The sequence below is a fragment of the Brassica oleracea genome, chromosome C8 (assembly GCF_000695525.1).
Source record: "Brassica oleracea var. oleracea cultivar TO1000 chromosome C8, BOL, whole genome shotgun sequence".
NCBI lineage: Eukaryota > Viridiplantae > Streptophyta > Magnoliopsida > Brassicales > Brassicaceae > Brassica > Brassica oleracea.
In genome coordinates this window covers 31,012,428-31,029,968 of record NC_027755.1, presented here as the reverse complement: position 1 = coordinate 31,029,968, position 17,541 = coordinate 31,012,428, and the positions used below count along the sequence as shown (strand labels likewise).

General features: G+C 34.1%; 4 protein-coding genes across 7 annotated transcripts; 3 read left to right on the top strand and 1 right to left on the bottom strand.

The window, feature by feature from the left end:
* Window positions 1–2,709: 2,709 nt before the first annotated feature.
* On the bottom strand, window positions 2,710–4,597 carry LOC106309581 (peptide chain release factor PrfB3, chloroplastic). Its single transcript, XM_013746636.1, has 6 exons — window positions 4,345–4,597; window positions 3,959–4,176; window positions 3,685–3,885; window positions 3,416–3,613; window positions 3,166–3,337; window positions 2,710–3,089 (listed from the first exon to the last, which is right to left on the bottom strand). The coding sequence occupies exons 1-6, from the start codon at window positions 4,490–4,492 to the stop codon at window positions 2,800–2,802; spliced, it is 1,227 nt and encodes a 408-aa protein (XP_013602090.1). The 5' UTR covers window positions 4,493–4,597; the 3' UTR covers window positions 2,710–2,799.
* An 83-nt stretch (window positions 4,598–4,680) lies between these two features.
* LOC106312606 (uncharacterized protein YqeH) lies at window positions 4,681–7,395 on the top strand. Its single transcript, XM_013750185.1, has 4 exons — window positions 4,681–4,921; window positions 4,998–6,322; window positions 6,694–6,861; window positions 6,939–7,395. The coding sequence occupies exons 1-4, from the start codon at window positions 4,807–4,809 to the stop codon at window positions 7,287–7,289; spliced, it is 1,959 nt and encodes a 652-aa protein (XP_013605639.1). The 5' UTR covers window positions 4,681–4,806; the 3' UTR covers window positions 7,290–7,395.
* Window positions 7,396–8,677: 1,282 nt separating this feature from the next.
* Window positions 8,678–12,560, top strand: LOC106307406 (N-acetylglucosaminyl-phosphatidylinositol biosynthetic protein gpi1). 4 transcript variants are annotated; one of them, XM_013744357.1, is made up of 10 exons: window positions 8,678–9,336; window positions 9,419–9,715; window positions 9,802–9,945; window positions 10,035–10,141; window positions 10,226–10,447; window positions 10,546–11,040; window positions 11,113–11,595; window positions 11,682–11,794; window positions 12,075–12,144; window positions 12,238–12,560. In XM_013744357.1, exons 1-9 carry the CDS (start codon window positions 9,163–9,165, stop codon window positions 12,137–12,139), a joined length of 2,100 nt encoding a protein of 699 aa, XP_013599811.1. In that variant the 5' UTR covers window positions 8,678–9,162; the 3' UTR covers window positions 12,140–12,144; window positions 12,238–12,560. The 4 variants fall into 4 exon arrangements, with proteins under 4 accessions (XP_013599811.1, XP_013599812.1, XP_013599814.1 ...); XM_013744358.1 differs by having other exon boundaries at window positions 9,419–9,719; window positions 9,809–9,945; XM_013744360.1 differs by having other exon boundaries at window positions 8,680–9,336; window positions 9,419–9,719.
* Window positions 12,561–13,592: 1,032 nt separating this feature from the next.
* Window positions 13,593–15,363, top strand: LOC106311240 (cysteine-rich and transmembrane domain-containing protein A-like). The gene is made up of 4 exons (XM_013748451.1): window positions 13,593–13,716; window positions 14,072–14,152; window positions 14,506–14,716; window positions 15,126–15,363. The coding sequence occupies exons 1-4, from the start codon at window positions 13,680–13,682 to the stop codon at window positions 15,169–15,171; spliced, it is 375 nt and encodes a 124-aa protein (XP_013603905.1). The 5' UTR covers window positions 13,593–13,679; the 3' UTR covers window positions 15,172–15,363.
* Window positions 15,364–17,541: the final 2,178 nt, after the last annotated feature.

Here is a 17,541-nt window from a genome sequence, read left to right as displayed (position 1 = left end):
GAGAAAAAAAGGAGTTGAAGTCCTAACAGTTTTTTCAGTATTAGACTAAACCACAGATTCAAGGCCCAGTTATTTTGAAACCCTAACATTTTAAATCCAAATTTATTATCTTTTTCCATGCACTATTTGATTTATATACAAACAACTACCTAAGTAAACACTAACAAGTTCCATCACCCTCAACTTTGAACATATAAGATATAAAAATATCAACATATGACTTCGTCGTTCATTCTTATATCAAATTCATCAACCTATGTAATATCCAAAGTCTCATCAATCACATTATAGACAAAAAACAATAAAATCTCGTAAACAAAACTATACAATACACCTATAATGTAGCCGACCCCGCGCTTGCGCGGGGACTATGCACCTAGTGACTATTAATATGATAGTATACTAGCCTGATTTTATTTTCTTGTAAATTATTTGTCAAGATTAAACTTAATTAAAATTATGTATTTTGCTAGTTAAGATATTTACAAATGACGACAAAAAAATTAACAGAAACTATTGTTTAAAATTTTTAAAAAGAAAGCACAAACAAATATATTTAATTAATACTACTTTTTATTAGAGTTTTTATAAATATTTTAGTTTGCTAAATTAATAATTGTAGAAACAAAATTGATTTCAGTATATTTCGAATTACATATGTCAAACTATTGCAAAATCTACTTAGGAAAATAGGGAGGTATACTAATGAATAGCCATAAAACCTGACTAAAAATCTATTCTCTCCGTTTCACAATATATGATGTTATTTCTTAGTGCACAAAAATTAAGAAATTTACTTTTCTATAAAAAGTGGTTTAAAAAATATAATTTAAAAATCATCTAACCAGTTACAGAAATGACTACAACATCTAATTGGTTACACAGTTTTCAATAAAGTTAAAAATACTTCATCCGTTTCAAAATAGATGATGTTTTAGAGAATTTAAAATGTTTCAAAATATTTGATGTTTTGATATTTTATATTAGTTTTAGTTTTACAGAAAATTGTGTCACCAATGATGTTTTATTGTTGTGTTTTATGATTGGCTGATTTAGTTTTACTTTATATTTTTAATGTTACTTTTTTGGAAAAAGAGTATGCCTTAATTTGTTGTGCATTCACCTAAAACATCAAGTATTTTGAAACAGAGGGATTAACATAAAAATATCAAAATATCATCTATTTTGAAACAACAAAAATCTTCTAAAACATCATCAATTATGAAACGGAGAGAGTATTTATTATTGTTAACCCATACTATTAAATCTAAAATACTTAAATGCCCGCAGAATTTTAAATTTTTTACATTTAGAGACATTTTTCCACATTCAAATTACACTACAAAACACTTATCACTTGAGACACACTTTCTCTTGTCAAAAAAACTCTTATGACTCTAAACTAAAGAGAATCTATCTCCTCTTCTTATTTCATTTTATTATTTTTCTTATTCTACTTTATGTTTTTATTTACTTTTATCTGAAGTTCTAAAATATATTAAACAAAAATAATTGTCATAATAAATTATATATAAAATTCTCTATCTTTTAAGATCTATTTTCATATATATTATATATATATATATATATATATATATTGATGTGTAAACAAAACTAAATGTGGACGTGTACACCAAAGCGTGGATAATAGAATTATAAATTAGTTGTGGATATAGACATCTTAACAGAATTATAAACTAGTTGTAGACATGAACAATATTCATTCGATTCTATTCATCATCTCGGGATCTAAATTCAACTCTAATCAAATTTACATCCATCTACATCATGACAAAGTGCAAATTCCTTAGATCGGAATTCTCTGACGTGCAAGATCTATTACTCTCCGACAGAAGGCAAAAGCTTCTTCGATTTTTCTCTCCGCTCATACTCACAATATCATCTCTTTCTCATATTGATTGAAGTTTAATTGCAGATAATTTATCAATTGGGCTGAAGAAGCCAAGTGCTTGTGTTAGAGATAACAGAGTCCGTGTCCATGTTTTATGGTATAATTTTAGTAACGTGAGTCTATTATGTCCACGTGTTATTGTATAGTTTTATGAAATCAAAATAGAGAGTTTGTCCATGTTATCTATTATAAACACATAAAATCACATGTCCACACGTTACTCATCACTCATCCACACATCACCCGTCCACAAATCATCCAACCACGCATCACTCGTCCACAAATCACCCATCCACAAGCGTCGTTTCCATTAAATGTAAAATTATCTACAATTTATCGTTGGCCCACAATAAAATATGTCACATGCAAGAAGTGTCTCTAGGTATAATAGAAAGTCAAGTGTACCTTAGCGTAATTAACTATAGAATTTTTTGGTAAACAATAAATTAGATTTCTATATTACTCTTTTTATGCGTTGCTGAGTTAGTCAAAAAAATGTATTTGCTGAAAGGATGATGGTGAGAAACCGCAATAAATTATGGTTTTAACTTTTATCAAAAGCAAATAAATAGCATTAAATTATAGTGCAAACTGACGAATTAACTAGTCTGGTCATGGGTAACGTAAACTAATTAAAGTTATACTAATCTAGAAGAATGGATAACTAAAGTTTCTGCCAAACTCTACTACACAGATATTAACGATTTCTGCCAACCCTCTATATATTTTACTAATTACAATTTATAAAGCATGAGAATCAATAAATTCAAAATCTTAGATTTTCAAAAAAAAAAATATATTGTAATATGGTCTAGTTATATAATTAAATTTTAGGTTTTACAAAGTTTGACTATTTTATGTGTACAACAAAAAAACCTCAATTAATTTTAAATGGCATCAATGGATCTTCTCATGCCAATATGAGCTCCAAGAAGTGGCCCAATGTTCCCATCCAAAACCGATTTAAGGTCCAAAATCTCTAAACCGGTTTTCAAATCAACCACCATCTTCTGACCTTTAGAGACATATCTCCTAGTTTCTTCTACTCTCCATGGCTCCACAATGTTCTTGCTGATTTTATACACATCTGAAACCTTCTGTTCTTTTGCTATCACAAGCAGCTTTGCCTTTAACCGGTTTAGAGCTTTGATCCTATTAGCAAACCGGTTTCTTTCTCCTGCATCAAAACACAATCTTATATTACAATCTGCATACAATTCAGTTAACCAAAGTGTTACACAACTCGAGAATACCTGAAGATTCTACGGTTATACCACTCGGAAGATGTTGAATACGAACCATCTGCTCAGCTAGTTTATGATTATCTTTTGCAGGATACGTCACAACCAAATCCTCATCCTTCACTTCAAAATCAGGAGATGCTCTCAAGAACAACGGTATGATTTCTACAGACGCTGAACAAGCCTATCACAAAGAAAACATCTTCTTAGTTCTTTAACAAATGGAGAGTGATTCATCATGAGAAGCATAATGTATATATACCTCATTGGATGTAGAACTTGTGATAAGACGGTGCACGCCTCGCTCACCTAAGAGATAGCCATAAGCAAACTCGAATTCAAACTCTATTGTGGCTGAACTCACGCCATTTTTATTCCTCAATGTCTCAGCTACTCTTGCGTTTTGGCCTAGCTTCTCTGCCCATTTGATGTACATGCTTACAACTTGTTCTGTCCACATCTGCACAACCTCAAAAAATGAACATATAGAAAGTAAAGACAGGAAGGTTCTTGGGAATGGTGAAAACTGACCTGAGATTTTGTGTCATGAGATCCAGATTTGATAACCATACATGCGCCTTCAGTGTCATACTGATCACTAAGAAGCTTAGACATCTCATAGTGATGCAAGGATCTGCTCACATCGAGGGATGAATCATAAGCTTGCTCAAAAAGACTGTAGTCTATAGCATCCATCTCATCCAATTGTATGATTAGCTTAGCTTCTTCTGCCTAATTAAACAAAAACACATTCAAAACTAAACGTCTTGCAAAAGAAGATGTATTTAACTAAACAAAAAAGAACCTTGTACTTGAGGTCTTTGAGAGTATCAACTGCTTTTGCACGAGCAGCTAACTTGAGAAAAATCTCGTCGGATTTGGTTGGATCATCCCATAAGTCACAGTAACGCAATGTCTCTTCTTGCTTAATCCATTGCTCTTCTTCTAGCTCGAGAGCATCCGGTGCTAACATCTCGGCCTTGAGAACAACATCTTTGATCTTCTTCTTTAGTGAGAACAGTCCTGAGACCAAATTTAAAACAAGATTTTTTACACAAATACCAACAAAACCAAAGAAAAATTCACAAAAACAAAAAAAAAACTTTTCAAAAACTTAAAGCTCTCAACTTTATCTGAAGACTCATCAGCTTCAGGTCAATGACACTATATTTAGATGAAGAGGAGAGATACCCAATTGCTTATAGACAGTGTCCATGTCATCCATGGAGTGAGAGGACCGAACAGAGAAGAGAAGAACTCGAGATGATGCTGTTCTCTTGTCCAAGTTTCTTGAAAAGCGCCGCCATGAACAGCCTCCGCCTATAAACTTTGCCGCCATTTTTGTTCGCCGGAGCTCCGATGTTATCAAATGGGGGTTTAAGCTCAGTTCTTGTCCGCGGGATGGGTCTCCCAACCTTATCGTCTCTGTTTTAAAGTTTGAGTCTTTAACGTATTCCACGTATAATTAAACGAGTCCATTACAAAACATAAAGATATAGTTTGAAGGGCATTTACGTAATTACTTGTAGGGTTTAGAGTGGTAGAGTTTGAACTGTGAAGTATCGAAAGTCCGAGCCAATACGCTGCGTTTTTGGCTCTCACTCGGAGCAGCTTATCCCGGCGCGATTTCTTCACAAGTCCGCTGAAACGAAGATGGTGGTTTTGATTTCAAGTACAGTGAACATTTGCAGGGTAAAGCCAAAGCTTAAAGACGCAAGCTTTAGCGTCAACTGGTTCATACCCAGACCCGAAGTTCAATTTTTCTCAGGTAATTTTCTCTCTTCTTTGTCAAAACTCGTTTTTGGTGATGTGATTCTGAGGAAAGGTCTCAACTTTTTCAATAGGGTTGAGTGAGACGAAGAGGAAGAAGAAGACGACATGTGGAGTTTCGGTTAAGTGTTTAGCTGTGAAGAAAGAACAAGTTGTTGAAAGCGTGGAGAGAGTTAAAGGGACAATCTTTCCCAAGAAGGCAATGATGAGTGAAGGAAGAGATGAAGATGAGGAGTATGGGAAGCTTGTCTGTCCTGGTTGTGGGATTTTTATGCAGGACAGTGATTCTGATTCACCCGGGTATTATCAGAAGAGAAAGGTGGTTGTAAAGAGCTTGGAGGAGGTGACTGAAGATGAGCTTGAAGGGTTTGAAATGGTTGATGATGATGATGAGGAGGAGGAGGAGGAGGATGATGATATCAGGAATGTATTAGAGAGTAGTAACTCTGAAAGTGAGGATGAGTTTGACTGGGAGTCAGATGAGTGGGAAGAGAAGGAGGAAGGAAACGATGTTGAACTCGACGGTTTTGCTCCAGCCGGCGTTGGATACGGTAATGTAACAGAGGAGATGGTGGAGAAGAAACGAGTTTCGAAATCAGAGAGGAAGAAGTTAGCTAGAGAGGAAGCCAAGAAGGATAATGATGATGATGATGTAACAGTATGTGCTCGTTGCCATTCTCTGAGAAACTACGGCCAAGTGAAGAACCAAGCTGCTGAGAATCTCTTACCCGATTTCGATTTCGATAGAATGATCTCAACTAGACTTATAAAACCAATGAGTAGGAACTCAAGTACCACGGTTGTAGTCATGGTTGTTGATTGTGTGGACTTTGATGGCTCTTTCCCCAAACGAGCAGCAAACTCTTTGTTCAAGGCGCTTCAGAAGGCTGAGAACGATCCTAAGGTGGGCAAGAACCTACCCAAACTCGTGCTCGTTGCAACAAAAGTAGACTTACTCCCCTCACAAATTTCACCAGCTCGGTTAGACCGTTGGGTTCGCCATCGTGCCAAGGCTGGAGGAGCGCCTAGGCTGAGTGGTGTGTATATGGTCAGTGCTAAGAAAGATCTTGGTATCAAGAACCTGTTAGCTTACATCAAGGAACTGGCTGGTCCAAGAGGAAACGTGTGGGTTATTGGAGCTCAGAATGCTGGGAAATCTACTTTGATCAATGCCTTCTCCAAGAAAGACGGTGCAAAGGTCACAAGGCTCACGGAGGCTCCGGTTCCTGGAACAACTCTGGGGATATTGAGGATTGGTGGAGTGTTGTCTGCAAAGGCGAAGATGTATGACACTCCTGGTCTTTTGCATCCTTACATTATTTCTCTTAGATTGAACTCGGAGGAGCGGAAAATGGTGGAGATTAGGAAGGAGCTTCAACCTCGGTCTTACAGAGTCAAGGCAAGCCCTCTTTTACCTTATTATCCCGAAATAAAGTTCAGTTAGTTCGGTTTTTGAAAATCCTACTGAAATTGCAGATAAGTTCGGTTAAATTTGGTTAGTTTGGTTCATAATTTAGTTAGTTCGGTTCGGATTTCGGTATGGTTTAGTTATAATTTTTGTTTTGAGAAAACTGAAGTAATCGATTGTCGAACCGAAAACCAAACTTTTTCTTAAAATCAACCGAATCTAACCGAAAATTTGATTCGATTTGGTTCAAAATCCCAGGCCTAGCTTCTTCTAAGCAAATGAACTGTTCCAAGAAACAATTGACTTGAACTGTTTTCTTGTTCCAAGAACTAAGCTGGTTCTGCTGAATCTTTATGTTGCAGGCAGGACAGTCTGTTCACATTGGTGGGCTGGTGAGGCTAGACCTTGTTAGTGCTTCAGTTGAAACAATATACATAACAGTATGGGCATCACACAGTGTGTCATTGCATCTAGGAAAAACAGAGAACTCCGAAGAAATACTCAAGTCCCATTCCGGTTTACGTTTGCAGGTGAGTTAAAGTCTATTCTCTCACCGTTTCCATAACATCAAAAATTGTAACTGAAAACCCTTTTGTTTTGTTAATAGCCACCAATAGGAGAGAAGAGAGCGTCTGAATTGGGAAACTGGGAAGAGAAGGAGATTAAAGTGACAGGAAGTAGCTGGGAGGTGAAAAGCATCGACGTTGCAGTAGCTGGTCTTGGCTGGTTTTCGCTTGGTCTCAAAGGTGAAGCAACGTTAGCGTTGTGGACTTATCAGGGGATTGATGTAACCTTGAGAGAACCGTTGGTTATTGACAAAGCACCGTTTCTTGAGCGGCCTGGGTTCTGGTTGCCAAAAGCCATCACAGAAGCGCTTGGAACCTATTCTAGTAAGCTTGATGACGCTCGTAGGAGGAAGAAGCAACAAGACAGCACTGATTTTCTCTCTGATGTTTAAGTAAAAGAGGTTAAAGATTCTAGTGCTGATACAAGTTACATCACTGTAGCCACCATGGAAATAAAATTTTCAGTATTTTAAAATTAACATATTGGATTTGTGTATCTTGAAACACTGTTTAATATCCACTTAAAAGTAGAAACTGGAATGTGAGATAGTATATATAAATACATGAATAAGGAAATAAATACCATATGCTTTAGTATGAATTTGACACATATGACTTGCTTGTTTTGCATGTCACGTTTGGCTTGTTGTCGTCGATTTATGCGACTGTAACCAACTGCTGTTTGTTTTGTTGTTGGTTCTTCCGACAAGTTGTAGCGGTTAAATCGTAAATCATACTTTAAAATGTTTTAAAAAAATGTTAATTTTAGTTTCTATTTTTCTTTTGCAATTTAAACGCAATTGTTTGCGCGATCAGTCGGGCTATAGCGAAATGAATAATAGTTTATGATTTACAATCAGCCAATCGATAATAAAACAATTATTCTCTCGTTCCACAAACATAAATATTTTTTCTAAGTTATTGCTTAGCTGAGGATTGTTTCTCATCATGTTTTCTAAAACTTTATGGTTTCAAAACCATACCTTGTATGTTTTATGTTTTTAATTTGAATGCCCTTTTTCAAAAAAAAAATATTTTTTGAGATGAAATTTGTTTTACAAAAATATGTGTTTAGGTTTTCTATGCATATTTAATAAGTTAAAAACAAATTGTTAAATTCAAGAAGTTTTAACTAAAACTATTGGTTTAAAATTATAGAAAATTGTTTTCATACATAACTCAAAATATTTATTACTATACATTAAACATTTTTTAATATAAAATTTATTATTGAAAAAAGGAATAAGGTCATCTCCAACATTGACACTAAATTTGGTATTGAAATTACACCAAATATAGTGTTTTGGTGTCATTTTTTTTGTGATATCCAATAATAACACTAAATTTTACACCAAAAATAATATTATATATTATTTAATATCAGTTTTAATAATTCTTATATTTTTATTATTTATAATTTATAAATAATTATTTATCACACTTAGATTATTATGTTTGTTATTTTTGTAGTTTTATGTTTATAAAATTTATTTACATTTATATTTTTTGGTTTAATATAAAATTATATTCAAAATTACAAACTATTATATATGAAAAATACATAACAAAATAATATATTTATAGTTTACAATATGACATAAATGATAATGTTTATTTAGTGATTTATTAATTAAAATATATATATATATATTAGTTAAGTAAAAATAATTTAAAAATACAAATAATACCGTACAGTTATGTTTAGTTATAATTTTGATGTTTTGTTGGAGATAAAATTATACAAAATTTGATGTTTTGGTGTTGGAAATGACCTAACAACTTGGGATTTGTGAGTGGTAGTAGATTGTAGATCTCAGTGACAGACATGTAAACGAAGAGGCAACAACCCAATCATTTGCGACAATCATGCGCTAACACGACCGTGCATACACTCATTTATCTAAAGAAGAAAGAAGAAAGAAGAAAGAAGAAAGAAATAGAGATTCGAACCCGAAGCAGGAGAGAGACGGAGAGGCGTTGTTAGCTTTAGCGAAAGATCTCTCTTTTACACTTGCTTTTAGGCTACTTCTTCTCCGACATCAGTTTCTCTCTGTCCGAATTACGGCATCTTCCTTCTGTTCTATCGATTCCGTGACCTAATCACAGTTCAAATGAATTGAATTACTTCACTTGTCAACTCTGTGTCCAGAGATCTCCTCCCCAATCCCTAAAGTCGCAGACTTTTGTTGGTGTTTGGATTGTTTCTCCATAGTATCGATCGAAAGTTAGGATCTTGTAGGGTTTGGAGGATCTGGCAGAGCTGAAATGAAGAGACAATGTAGGATTTGGTTGCCTAAGCTCCTTACATCAACTGATGATTCGAGTCACAGTCTCTTGTTTGGGTGGTTCGTGTCACACTCCTCTTCTTGTCTTGACGTTGTTGTGGCCTTCATCACTGATGAAAGCTTCTTGTCCTCCACTGGCGGATCTAGCCTCCAAGTAAATAACTTTACTTCAAATTTTTATAACTACCCTTTGTCTCTAGCATTTTGATAAGTTTTATCTTTGTGATGTCTAACAGGACGTACTCCATGAAACTAATGAGAAGATGCCTTTGACCTTACGGGATAAAGCAGCGTTTACTCTTCTTGGTCGTTATGATTCGTGTCTTAGTGCTAACGGAAACGCTCCCAAGAACGCAACAGATGAAGATTTGTGCAGATATAGTAGCCTAAGCTGTGGTTGTCATAAGGTTGATGGCTTAGGTTCTGTGAGCAGTCACTGGATTCATATGGTGCACGATTCTTCTTCAGAGCATGGGATTAGAATGCATCATATACATTGGAATGGCGATATTGTATTTCAATGTGATGTTCACGTATGTAAGTTCATGATGTCTTTCTCCTGTATTATTCTTTTTTATTAATCTATGCACTTCCGCATTTGACTCTATGGACATGTCAGGTTATAGTCTATGACCCTCCAGTGTTTGGTTCTCACCATTTCTCGTTAAGCTTTTGGAATGCTTCTTCTCCTCAGACAAAAGCTCCTCTTAAGAAACCCAATTGGGTTGATGATCTTCACAAGAGGCAGCCTCTGATTGAAATGGTTTGAGTACTTTTCCAAAAGGATTCTCTTTGTTGTGTTGTTACTTCTTAGACTCGTTTCTGACATTATCTTATTCTTATTGTAAGCAGGAAACTGTGATTCTTTCCATAAATTGCGCCGCATCTGCTGAGATAGCCTATAGGAAGCTATCCACACAGCTGGAGACTTCCTCCCGGAAGTTTTCTCTTAGTTACCTGTAAGCTCTCGTGAGACTTTACTTCAGTGCTTCCACTATGTTTTGTTGTTAGCTGTTTTAAACTGCTTGCATCTTACTTTTCAGGATATCTACTTTGGCATGGTGGTTACTCGCCACGCTTTTAAGCTCTTTATCAAGTCTATATTACAGCCTTATCCACTTCTTCTATCAACTTTCAAGTTTTCCGATTTTCTCATGGGTGCTTATAGCATCAAGAAGAGTACTCAAGAATACATGGATCAACTTTAGAATACGCAGTTGTCAGATCTTATATTGGCCAATCTTCCTTCAAGAGAATGACATAACGTAAGTTCAAAATCATTGCATTTTATGTGTCTCTGATCTTATAATGATGTTGTGTATGTGCTTATCGATTTATGACAATTACTTCTGGATTTCACAAGGTCCATATCCTGTGTGGAAGATGCAGAGAAAGCTGCACTGCAAAGACATTCTACGTGGTCAGCTATGGCTGTTGATCTTGTTTTGGGGAACTTGATTGGTCTAAGTCTATTGTTTAACACCGGAGATGTCTACTCGTGGGTACTCCACTTTGCAAAGGAGTTTACAAACGATATATTGAGATCCGGTTGTGTGTGGTTGATGGGAGTCCCAGCTGGGTTTAAGCTAAACACAGAGCTGGCTGGAGTTTTGGGAATGGTGTCTCTTAATGTAATCCAGATATGGTCTACTCTCTGGATCTTCATGGCTTCTTTCATCTTTTATTTGATCAGAGCAGTTGCCGTCATGGGAATCACCTTTGGTGCAACAGTCTCTGCTGCGTTTGTCATAGATGTCATTACTTTTGCAACGCTTCATGTAACTGCTCTTCATTGGGCAATTACACTTGTGTACTCTCACCAAATCCAAGCTCTAGCAGCTTTGTGGAGGCTTTTCAGGTAAAAATTGAATATTAAATTAATTAGTACTCTGCTTAAACCTTATCTTGAATGATTATTTGTTTCTTTCAGAGGACGAAAAATGAATCCTCTGCGTCAAAGGATGGACAGCTATGGTTACACTGTGAAGCAGCATGTGGTGGGATCTCTTCTGTTCACTCCTCTTCTCCTTCTCTTGCCAACAACTTCAGTTTTCTTCATCTTCTTCACCATTACAAGCACTTCAGTCAACTCCATATGTATGTTGATTGAATTCGCCGTCTCTATCATCCATGCAACACCGTATGCAGAGATTATGATCTGGCTTGTCAGGCGTCAAAGGTTCCCTTGTGGTGTGTGGTTTGAAATTGAACACTATAAGAAGAATATCCTCAACTCCTCCAGTGACAGAAGCAATAATAGTCCGGAGAAGAAACCGGTTCTCATGGTTTCCAATCTTCGCAGCAACTTCTTAAGCATAGGACAGATTCTTTTGCCTCACTATACAACGATGTTTTCAGGAATATCAGCTTCTTCTCTGACTACTTCAGCTCGCGGAGTCCTCAGTGGGAAAAGGTGAATCTAAACCACAAGTTTTAGCCACTCTCACTGTCACTACCTCTCTTTTTAGTTTTTTAGTTACCTTCTGGTTGTCTTTCCAGAATGCCATCGAAACTGGGGCTTGATCTCCCTCCTCCAAGGCCATGGATGCACATGCCGTTGAGACAGTACTGGACCTTATGCCACGGTTCCATCTTCTCATCCTCACGAAAAGGTGAATTGTCTAACTAATCTTCTAGCATTATAACTGTGTAGGCACTGAACCACATTTATATTAGTCCTTATAAGTTTGTATATCAACATTTGATGTTTTAACTGAATAGATTCTGTAGCACCAAGAAGCGGTTTAAGCAACTTGTAGTATAATAGGGTTGTACAACTTGTTTGGCATAAAGTATTTTAGTTTCTTATGATTTGTTAAACATATATATGAAACTGGATTTTTGAGATAGCAAATGAATCATTTTAGAATAATCTTCAGTATCTTCTTTCAGGTTCTAACCATGATTTGTCTTTGGAGAAGGGGCTTCCAAAAGCATCTCAATCATCATCGTCATAGGACTGGTCAGTCTATAGCTTGTTAATCTCATCACACACTGTTAAGTCTCGTTGCTTAGTGAAAAGTTGAAACAGACTGATCTTCTCTTATGATCACAGACAAAAGTATGATTTTGGATTATGGATGCTGCTAAAGAAACGATCAGAGTCTGATTAGCTGGTGTAAGGCTTGTAGACAGAGCAGCTCGAGGATAGGAGAAGTTATTATACTGATGTCTGAATCGTTGTTAGTTTTTTTTAACCGTGGTTCAGCTTTTTGTTTGCTTGGCTCATTAGTAAGTTTGTTTTTTTCTTTTTGTTTCCCATAATTATTATTGTTTCCCGATTTGAATCAATATTTTATTTCATACTTGGAAACTGGAAAGCCGAAGATAAAGAGATTTTATAATGTGGGCCCTTAATTTTGTTGGGCCTTCTTTTTACATACTGGGCTTTTCCTTGATTTTGTTAATCAGTAGTTACTTATTTTTTTGTCAACGTTAATCAGTAGTTACTCGATCTATAGCTTCTTTAAATTAATACTCCGTTTGTTTCATTTTAATTATCGTTTTAGGTTTATACACACAGATTAATAAAACATATGATTTTGTATATTTTCAAAATAAAAACACAATACACCTAAGCATATTTCAACCAACAGAAAAATAAAGTGAAAAATCTTATTAATAAATTTTACATTAAAACTCTAAAACGACACTTATTTTGAAACGAAAATTTTTCTCTACAACGACAACTAAATCGAAACGGAGGAAGTACTCTATAAATTAATATACACTAAAAATCTATATAAAATAATATAATTTTATAGTCTCAAATCGAGTTTTTGGTTCAATTAGTTTATCGATAAATTAATATCTCTATAAATTAATAAAAAATTATAGTTTGATGTAGTCCCAACATTATTAATTTATAGAGGTTTCACTGTATATCAGCTTTGGTGCATCTCTGGTTAAACTATTTCTTTGTTATTGAAAAATATGTATACTTTTAATCTTACCGGAGAATAGAAAATAAATATTTTAAAATTACAAGTAAAATATTAAAAGCAATTACAAAAATGTGATGGAAGTTATTACCAATGGAAGAAAATCAGAAATCATAATCTAGTTGACCAGCAAATTAGCTAAATTATCATATTTAATAATTCTCCTTTTGTCCTTAGATTTAATTCCCCCCTCTAATTTAAAGGACTTTTAGCATAGATTTGTTGAATTAGGAAGGATATTTTATATATTGACCAAAAAAAGATTTTGTTACCATTTGTAGATATTAAAGGCTGATTTTTTCTACTCATAATATTCTCTTATATAAAAAAAAGTCGAATCTGGTAAGTAGATTTTATTTTAAATTCAACAAGAAATTAAAGTTCCTATTCTTTTTTCAGCTTTCTAATGTCTATCTCTGATTTCATTATTTGCTAAGTTTTCAGTAAAAAATCAGTATTTGGTCGTGTTTCTTTGATAAAGAAGATAGTTCTCTATTGTGTTTGACCTATAGAACAAACAAAAACACAAGTGAAAAACAAAAAACAAGTACGTGCCATGAGTCAACCCGCTGATAGTGTTCCTCCGCCTAAAGGTACCTCCCTTAGATTCAAGCTGCTTTGGTTTTGATATCGATCAGTTCGTTATGCGTTTTTGGTTTAGATTTGAGTTTGACAAACCCTTTTAGAATTCTGATCTAAGTAGTGTTGTTAGATCCGTTTGCGTCCTATCAAAGCCGTATAAAAGTAGTGTAGTAGGAGACCATAAACAGTTATAGATTGCTATAAATAAAAAAAAAGTTTTAATAATTTGAGATCACGCCACCAATATATAATCACTCTTTAAATTTTGTGGGTCAATGCAAATGTTCATTTTGACTCCTATTTTTTTTTTTCTTCTGGTTTGTTTTGAGTCCGTTTCATATTCTGGTTGATCATATTATCCGTCAGATGAACACCCTAGCACTAAGGACGCTTCTCCTCCGCCTCCTGGAAATCCTTCGGCACCACAACATCCCAATCCTCAGCAAGGTTATCCTCTGCCTCAAGGAACCTCCCTTATCGATTATTCTAGCTGCTTCGGTTTTGATATCGATCAGTTGGTTTTACGTATTTTTGTTTTAGATTTGAGTTTCGCAAACCGTTTTAAAATTCTGATGTAAGTAGTGTTGTTAGATCCGTTTGACTCCTGTCAAGACAGATATAAGTATTGTTGTCATAGATCATAAACATTTTTAGGCTTATATAAATTAATTTTTTTGATAATTAGGTGTCATGACATCTATATATCATATAATAACTCTTTTGGGTCAATTTAAATGTTCCATCCTAACTTCTAATCGTTTTTTCTTCTGATTAGTTTATTTCATATTATGGTTGAACAGGTAATCCGTCAGATGGACACCCTAACCCTAAGGACGCTTCTCCCACGCCTCCAGAAAATCCTCCGGCACAACAACAACCCTATCCTCAACAATGTTATCCACCACCGCAGGGATATCCTCAGCAAGGCTATCCACCTCCGTATGCACCGCAATACCCACAGCCTCAGGAACATCAGAAGCAGAGTAGTAACCCTGGTTTGATTGAAGGATGGTAAGTCATTAATGCTCGATTCAAACCTTCTTTTGTTTTGTTCTAGTTAATTAGACGATTTGTATTTGCAGCTGTAGGATCGCTATTGAATGGTATTGACAGTAGATTCTAAGAAATCTTGTCTCGCGTCTAGTTTTGGTCACAAGTTTGTTATCTTCTTATCTAATTATCTCCCTGTGAAAGTAATTTGATTAAATGGATTTTAGTACTCTAATTAGAAAATGCTTTATCTGATATTGTTATGTTTATTTAAGCTTTATTTACATTTCTAATTTATAGCAAATGGTTTTGAAATTGCATATTTATATTTGCTACCAGTTTACGATGTGATTTAATTATATTCTGTTTTTCAGCATATTTTTGTGATCTTTGTTGTGTTTAATTAATTGCATCTTTCTTTTTTTTGCAGTCTGGCTGCTATGTGCTGTTGTTGTGTCTTGGGGGCTTTTTTCTGAGTGGAGTCTCTGCATGAAGCTGTGAAATTGGATTGTTTGTTGTTTTATTTTTATTGATCTCATCTTATTCTTCTATGTTGTTTTATATATGTTTATCATCTGAGTCATAAGTTATTAGTGGTTGTGGACTTTCTTCTGGGTTTACTTATTTTATTTGCCAATGGGGATGGAAATTCATCCAGTGCCGGTTTAGATGGAGAACAAGCGGTACGACCACCACATACATGTCTGATCTCGTGTCCCTCCATTTATATTATAGGTATTTTTGCTAAAAAATAAAATAAAAAGCTCTTAAAAATATTTTATATAAACATATTTTCAACATAAATTTTATAAAAAGTTACTTATAATATTTTTAATAAAAAAAAAATTATTGAAAAATTTATAAAAATATTAAATTTAAGGATTCAAAGCTCAATGGCTCATAAAATTATTTATCCGGCGCTGAATTCATCATACACAAAATGATGTTGCACTGTATTGGCAACTGCTTCTTCATGGCTTTCATCTCTTGTTTCATAGATTCGCACTTTTTATTATCATATTAAAAAAATATTCATTATGCAACAAATTTTACAAATAAACGTGTAAGTTTTTGTTTTGTATGCAGATGTACAAGTACAAGATAACACCGGACTAATTCGAAATCTGAAAACAACTATTGAGATTTTTTTTTTTTTTTGAGAATTTATTAATTAATCAAAACTTTATGTATTAATTAATGATTTTTATTAAGCTTTATAATATATTAACAAAACAAAAACATTTTAATATTGAAAAACTCAATGTCTTTAGTTCAGACTGGTAAAATAAACGACGGTCAGTTTTTTTGCACGGACCTAGTGTTATTAAATAAATAGTAAAGTAGCGGACTGAATTTCTATTGAAATAATACCGTAGTCATGGAAGTTGGGTTTACAAGAGAAGAAGTCTACACAAGAACATACGTTTTTATTATACATCAGAGCTCTAAACAACAGCCAGATCAAAATAAAACTGTATTGCCTATTGGCATCTATGAGGCTCAAAACCTATATACTAGAAATATAGAAATATAGATCATGACCTTATTGATGTGTATAGTCCAACGAGCGACTCAAGACTGAAAGAAGGATTGTAGCTTGATGATTATAAGCTATATCAAAAATACAACATGTCATCTTCGATCAGAAGTGGCTTCTTCATCTTCCATGTTTGCGTATCGAAACGTGACTGAGTATTGGTCTTTTCACGTATAAGAAGAGACAAATTAGATGCACGAGTTTTATCAATCACTACTGAAGCATATCTCTTTTGGGTTATCTCCAGTTTTGGAGTAACAGCGACGAGGCTTGTAGCCGGAGGAGAAGCTTGTGGGTAGAAGAAGTCTGTTGGGAAGAAACTGTATTGTAGTCCGGCCATTTCCTGCTCTTTTAGTGGTTTTTCTTCTTTTCTTTGTGAGTGTTAGTTTTAGAGAGAAGCGTCCCTTTGTGACGTATATATAGTCAAAAAAAGTAAAGAGCTGGATTTGTCTGTTATGTAAAAATTTAGGGGTCCAAAAATATAAGAATTTAAAACATGGGGTCTTTTCATTGAAAAACTTGGGGTTCTTTTTGCTCAATGTGCGAATCAGTAGGCATAAACCAGGATATTCGAATATATTAGAAAATCGTGGGAGGTGGTGCTTGGACGGGCAAGCGATTCGTTTGTATAACTATAAACTAATGTTATAAAAATGACAGTATTTAAACTAGAGGTTGTACCCGGCTAAAATCTCATTTTTCTTATGAGAAAGATAGATATCCCCTATATATTAATTGAGAAGCATTTGAAAAATTATAACCTTAATTTTGTATTAATTAAAAAAAATCTCAAATCCTAGGTGGCACTTCAAATGGCTTCTAAATTCTATTTCAAAGAATTCTAAAGCATCTAATATAAAATATAGTTTAATCTAATGGTGTCACATTATTTCATAATTATATAACACTAGAGAATATTATATTAACCTAAAATATAGGAAGTGTGTATTCTTTCCTTAAATAAAAGCTACGGAATTACCTAATATGATTTACATATATATGGCAATTAATGATTATGAATAATAAAGATTTGATAACAATTTTTTCATCTTTCTTCATTTTTGTTTAAATTTATATTATTAAAATAAATTAAAAATCACATTAACCATATAATAAAAAAATTAGATTTTTTCTTATATGTTATATTTTGAATTTTTTAAAATGACTTTAAATTACAAAATTGAGGAAACCTTATATGTTATATTTTTTTAAAAAACAACTTTAAAATACAAAAATGAGGACACCTTATATGTTATATTTTTCTTATATGTTATATTTTTTCTTATATGTTATATTTTGAATTTTTAAA

What these genes read in the sequence shown, in the direction of transcription:
- LOC106309581 (XM_013746636.1), bottom strand. Translation starts at nt 4,492, where the DNA reads ATGGCGGCAAAGTTTATAGGCGGAGGCTGTTCATGGCGGCGCTTTTCA. An exon ending in CACTGTCTATAAGCAATTGG is followed by an intron (nt 4,177 to 4,344) that starts GTATCTCTCCTC and finishes ATTTGGTCTCAG; the next exon opens with GACTGTTCTCACTAAAGAAG. An exon ending in TATAACCGTAGAATCTTCAG is followed by an intron (nt 3,090 to 3,165) that starts GTATTCTCGAGT and finishes GTTTTGATGCAG; the next exon opens with GAGAAAGAAACCGGTTTGCT.
- LOC106307406 (XM_013744357.1), top strand. Translation starts at nt 9,163, where the DNA reads ATGAAGAGACAATGTAGGATTTGGTTGCCTAAGCTCCTTACATCAACT. An exon ending in GGCAGCCTCTGATTGAAATG is followed by an intron (nt 9,946 to 10,034) that starts GTTTGAGTACTT and finishes TATTGTAAGCAG; the next exon opens with GAAACTGTGATTCTTTCCAT. An exon ending in CTTCAAGAGAATGACATAAC is followed by an intron (nt 10,448 to 10,545) that starts GTAAGTTCAAAA and finishes GGATTTCACAAG; the next exon opens with GTCCATATCCTGTGTGGAAG.
- LOC106312606 (XM_013750185.1), top strand. Translation starts at nt 4,807, where the DNA reads ATGGTGGTTTTGATTTCAAGTACAGTGAACATTTGCAGGGTAAAGCCA. An exon ending in CGAAGTTCAATTTTTCTCAG is followed by an intron (nt 4,922 to 4,997) that starts GTAATTTTCTCT and finishes CTTTTTCAATAG; the next exon opens with GGTTGAGTGAGACGAAGAGG. An exon ending in CTCGGTCTTACAGAGTCAAG is followed by an intron (nt 6,323 to 6,693) that starts GCAAGCCCTCTT and finishes TTTATGTTGCAG; the next exon opens with GCAGGACAGTCTGTTCACAT.
- LOC106311240 (XM_013748451.1), top strand. Translation starts at nt 13,680, where the DNA reads ATGAGTCAACCCGCTGATAGTGTTCCTCCGCCTAAAG. An exon ending in TAGTGTTCCTCCGCCTAAAG is followed by an intron (nt 13,717 to 14,071) that starts GTACCTCCCTTA and finishes ATTATCCGTCAG; the next exon opens with ATGAACACCCTAGCACTAAG. An exon ending in ACATCCCAATCCTCAGCAAG is followed by an intron (nt 14,153 to 14,505) that starts GTTATCCTCTGC and finishes ATGGTTGAACAG; the next exon opens with GTAATCCGTCAGATGGACAC.